Genomic DNA, 5,513 nt, shown 5'->3' on the forward strand with positions numbered 1-5,513 from the left:
TTTTTTTCTGTCAAAACATACAATTGCTAATTTTTATTTGTGTATTTCAGAATTTGTAAAAAAGGCGATAATCGTTCCAACGAGGTGTTGATATTGACAAAAGCTGGCTTACCATTAAACCAGCTCACTAACGCACTCTCAAAGATAATTACGAGCCTTGCAAAGCAGAAAGAGTGCAAATACTTAAACGCCGAAAGCATATTAGCCATAATTGGCCAACGTACTTAAAGGAGTCAAATAGTCGAGAGCAAATAGCGACTTATTATATTAAATAACTAAAGCAATTTTTAGAGAATAAACTACGAGTGATTATACTGGTTGTCGCACTCTAGATATTAGTGAATACTAAGCAAAAAAAAAAATACACAAACGATAAGAGAATAAATCAATTACAACAACAACAGCTAAACGCATTGCCAGCAGCGCCTACATCCTCAAAGGATCAATCTTTTGTCCAGTGGTAGTGTATAAATAAAAACCGCCAAAATTCTTCCCTTTGCAAATTTTAAAATACAACCACAGCCAATGCACAAGATGGCAGCACCGACAGGAGCAGCGCCGACGGCGGCACTTGAGGCCCCACTATCCGCACCGAAATATGGTACGCTTATACCAAAAGAATTTTCGTCGGCGGCATAAGGTGAGTGTGGTAGCTTGAAAAGGCTTATTTTCTAACTATTTATAACTTATGCCGAATTTTCACTGGTATTAAATGATAAAAATTTTAATTACATTATTTAATTTTTTTTTTTATTAATTGATATAATTTGCGAATACATTTTCGTTATGAGTTAAATGTAAATTCTTAATATGTTTTTTTATTTACTTAACTTATTTTGCTGCCTTAATTCAATCTACTCGTCCGCTTGGTCGAGGAGCCATTTTCCGACTGCATTTTTTTTTTTTTATTTCAATGCCCGTGGAAATTCGGTATTAATAATTTTCAATCTAATATTATGGCTTACTAACTTGTTTATATTTTCTCTATAACGCGCACATTAATTGGACAACTGCTCTCTCAACACATTAACCGTTAATACCACAAATAGTGGCGACACAACAGAGTCGGACTATGCCGCGTTTTTTCTGCCTATGGCAATGTCAAGTCTACCAAGATTATAGTCGATCGTGCTGGAGTTAGCAAGGGTTATGGTTTCGTCACTTTCGAGACAGAACAGGAGGCACAAAGGCTGCAGACGGATGTAAGTAGATTTGCTTTTGTTGCAGGCTTTGTAATACACATATAATAAATTATTTCGCAATTATGGCACATTTACCGCTTTGATATTTTAGTTTTGTCATTTAGTTGTAATGAAAAAAAAATAATAAAAAAACAAAATGAAACACTTGCAAATCAAAGTAAAGCTTACAAATTGAAACTTAAATCTGAGTTTAAATACTCTATATTTTGTACGAGTACGAAATGAAACTTTCTGGTTGTCAATTTAAATAATTAAAAATTAAATAGGCCTTTTGTTGTTTCGTTAGCAAAATTGCCCAGAAAATTTAAATATTAATTAGTATTGTTTTTTTTTTTATGATTATATACTTTCATCTTATATAGGCATATTCATGATGAAAATAAAAAAAGGCGGTACATCTTTTGCGTTCGATTGTGCTGAACTAGCCCAATTGTGTAAATTGTGCAAATGCATTTGATGTTTGTGCACTGATTGTGTGCAAGGTAATCGCGAAATGAAACGGAAAGTTTATTTATAAAGCAAAAAAACAAAAAAAAGAAAGCCGAATGCCGTTGAATGCATCCCTTCGAACAAGTTTGCTTGCTTCGATGTGTGTCTAGCGAATGTTATATATAAAGCGTTAAGCAGCTGCTTAGCCGTTAAGCAAAGCATTTAAAAAACTGCTGAGAAACGAACGAAAAACGAACGGTTCATAAGCAGCAAACTATGCAAACAGTACGAAATGCAAGGGAAATAGATTGCTGCTGCTGCTGCTGCTGCCGCCGCGGTTCTTTTGGCGATCGTAACGTTCGTGCCTCTGAAGGCGTATTTCGACTGTTGTTACAACGTGTGACCGATTTTTGACCAACCAACCAAACTCACTTATGCACAAACACACGCGCACACATATACGTAACTGTAATGTGTAAAGATTCTCGATATTTACAACAGCATTCTACTGCTAGCGCCATTACTACCTACTACTACTACTACCACCACTGCTGTTTATTTAAAATAATTAAATAAACAAAAAATTCGACTACTGCTTCTACACTTCTAAGAACTTCTGTGTTCGTTCAATGATCAGGGAAGCGAAAATAAAACTAGCTAATTCTGTTTGTTGAGTTTGTTTTGAAATTGACTTTTTTTAATTCAATTACTTGTACTCGAGTTAAGCTATTTAATAATTAAATAATAATCACCCACGCTGCAGCAGTTTGTTCTATTAAATGAAATGAGTTTTTTTTTTTTAATAAACCTTTTTTTCGATTCACAATTTTTAAAAATTTAGTTTGCAAATAAAACTTTGTTCGACATTTGTTCACTTTATAAAAATTCCATGCACACATAGCAATCCAGTTTTGCATATGCCTGGATACAAAATTTGAAATTGAATATAAAAGCGATCTTATGTAAATTTTAGCTATCCTTAGCTGCAAATTTTATAGTCGATTTTTGCAAAATACTTACTTTGTTTGTGCTGGCCACAAAAGTACATACATATACATACTTACTAGATAGTGCTTCGTTATTATTATATATACATACATATGTACATGTATACTTCTGATTTTTCTTGAAGATTGTTTTTTTTTTCGTTAGCAAAAGCAGTTCCAGCTAAATTTGTATTGTACAGTTGTTAGTATGATGCGTTTACTTTTTTTTTAAGTTTTCCTTTATTTGTAAATCGTCAAGTTATGTACTAGGTGAATTATGTGTTTGCAAATACATATACATACATATATATTTGCATACATATGTACATTTATTTTTTTGTATAATAATTAATTAATTTCTTTTGTAATTACAAATGTGCATAATACGCTCCTTAATTTGCAGTGCAAATAAAACCAGCAGGGGTGGACTCCATATATAGTCTTTTGTGCAAATAACTTTATGTATATATATATATATAGGTATATATATGTAATATTGCTAATATGTAAATTTTTCTATTAACAATGTTACCAAAAAAAGCTGACAATAAATAATTTACACACAACGACAAAAAAAAAATTCCTGAAATATTTATCGAATGAGTATATTTTCGATTTCATCGTAAGCGACAAAAGGCAAATTTTATAGGAGCGCGGATCTTTTTTATTTATCCCTTAAACAGTGTGATAATTTATTGGAATTTAAATGGCCAGCAATACTATTTTTGCAAATCTTAATGTTTATTTTATCAGGGGTTAATAGGGGTTAAACTCACCGCGAACCTGGGCACAGCATGGAGAAATGATTAGATTAGATGAAATTTTAATTATTTTGATTTTTTGTTCGAAAATAGGAAAGTCAAAATCAAAACCACTTTGATCTCACAGCCGATTTTCTTCCCACAATAAAAGTCCAATCGGGTCAAATCGCTGCTCTGAAGTTGCCAATTGAAATTGCCTAGACTAGACGCCAGATAAAACGACTACCGAACTTAGCGCGCCAAAGTTCGATTTTTACATGGCACGCCATGCTGCTAATCGTCCAAGTCCATGTCTGCAATTTCTAGCAACAAAAAAAAAAAAAGTTCATCATGTCTTTATAGCGCTCACCGTTGACCGAAATGGTATTTCTAGCAGGATTTTCAAAGAACAATGTCACCACTCCAAAATCCGCACCAAACTGTACCTCGCTTTCCCCCTCTCTCTCTGTCTGAGGATGCGTTGACTTCTCACGACGATCACGTGCGGGATTTCCGATCCCCAGATGTGACACTTTTGCTTTAGTTTTAATGTATTTTTATGATTGACATCAAATCAATGTATACAATATATTTGTAAGAATTTACGCCTTGTGGGCAATCTTCTATCTATTCAATGAGCACATAGCCACAAATTAAGGCTCCAACATAGAAATAATGTTTAGTAGCCATATGGCTACCATGGAAAGGAAAGAGCCAGCGTCAGAAAAATATGATTTTTCAAGCTGCATAAGTTTGCATTATTTCCCAACGTGGTTCAACGTAAAGCAATATACTTTTATTTCCGCGGTGATATTATGACTTTTTGAAAGAGCTGTCACTGTCAAAATAACATACATATGATTAAAAAAAAACCGCTGTAAGGACCGCGCGTCACATTCAGTACTGACATTTTTCTTTAGAGCTTTGCGACAATTAAGTTCATGAAATTTTTATTTCTCACAATAATATACATAGCTCGACTTCGAGCTACATCGTTATAACAACTAAATAGGAGCGTTTCAGTTTCAATGTAAATATTTGCAATGTTTAACAAAGTTTTATTTACAAACTTATTTGTCTTCTTTTTTTTTAGACTGTACCATATAAAACTAGCATTACCACGAAATTATCGTCTCAACTAGCACTANATAATTTAGTGTTTTGCCGGCTCGAGGTCAATTTTAAAAATTCTTTTATGAAAACACAAGTTTTTTGGTGTTTATTTCCGATATATTTCGATTACGCTTCGATAACCGTCCTCAGGGCAAATTAATTTACACGTCCGCACTGTTTGACGTGGTACTCCAAACTCGCCGAAGCGTAATCGAAATATATCGGAAATAAACACCAAAAGAATTTTTAAATTTGACCTCGAGCCGGCCAAACACTAAATTACAAGTAGAAAGGTCGCTAAAACCATCTGTAAAAAATAAAATAAATTCGCCTAGAAAAGTACTATTTTCAAAAACTGACTTCGTATTTCATGAGAACGGATGCTGACGTCTACATACATATTACAGTAATCTGCGTGAAAAAAAAAATTGTCCAGCATTGTATCTACATACATATGTATATCGATTATGAAACCAATTGTGCTTAGTGTAAATTAGCAGGAACTGTCTTTTACTTCTGCAGTGTCTCCTTCAGCGTTTTTACCGCCTCGTAGTGTGTCTTTGAACAGTTTGTCGTTTCTACCGCTAATTATTGTTTAATATTTAATATGTTTTTTTTTCTTCTTCTTAAATTGTTTACGTTCATTATTATTTCGTTTTATTACATACATATATTGTTGTATCTGATTTTTCATTAACCATTAAAACTATTGTTGTCGGTTTATCACAAATTAATTTTCGTTGTACATTTGCCAAGTTTCGAAAGTGCGTTAGATTTTTATTTATTTATAGTTATTGTTACGTTTGGTTTCATTTTGCAGCCACTGTGCTTGTGCGTTACATAATTTAATTGGTTAATTTAAAATTACTTATAAAAAAAAAAAACAAAACAAAATTGGTTCTCAGTGAGTATCTATTAAAAAAGAAAATTTTTTTCGTTCACATAATCGACGTTCAATTTCTGCTGTGTTTTTTCTAAACAAATGTTCGTACATATTTTTGGAGTATTAGTTGTTATACTTTCTAAGAGCTTTTCCCATTAAT

The 5,513-nt window shown here is 32.8% G+C and overlaps 1 protein-coding gene across 1 annotated transcript; it reads left to right on the forward strand.

Moving 5' to 3' along the window:
• Positions 1–48: 48 nt before the first annotated feature.
• Positions 49–2,325, forward strand: LOC108379146 (protein boule-like). Its single transcript, XM_017635468.1, is given in 6 exon segments — positions 49–460; positions 523–613; positions 616–640; positions 1,050–1,069; positions 1,072–1,202; positions 1,565–2,325. Coding segments are annotated over 5 exon segments (276 nt in total). The 5' UTR covers positions 49–460; positions 523–525; the 3' UTR covers positions 1,577–2,325.
• The last annotated feature ends 3,188 nt before the right edge of the window (positions 2,326–5,513 follow it).

This window comes from Rhagoletis zephyria, unplaced genomic scaffold, assembly GCF_001687245.7.
Source record: "Rhagoletis zephyria isolate East Lansing unplaced genomic scaffold, Rhagoletis_zephyria_1.1 Rzeph_scaffold_15699, whole genome shotgun sequence".
Taxonomy (NCBI): domain Eukaryota; kingdom Metazoa; phylum Arthropoda; class Insecta; order Diptera; family Tephritidae; genus Rhagoletis; species Rhagoletis zephyria.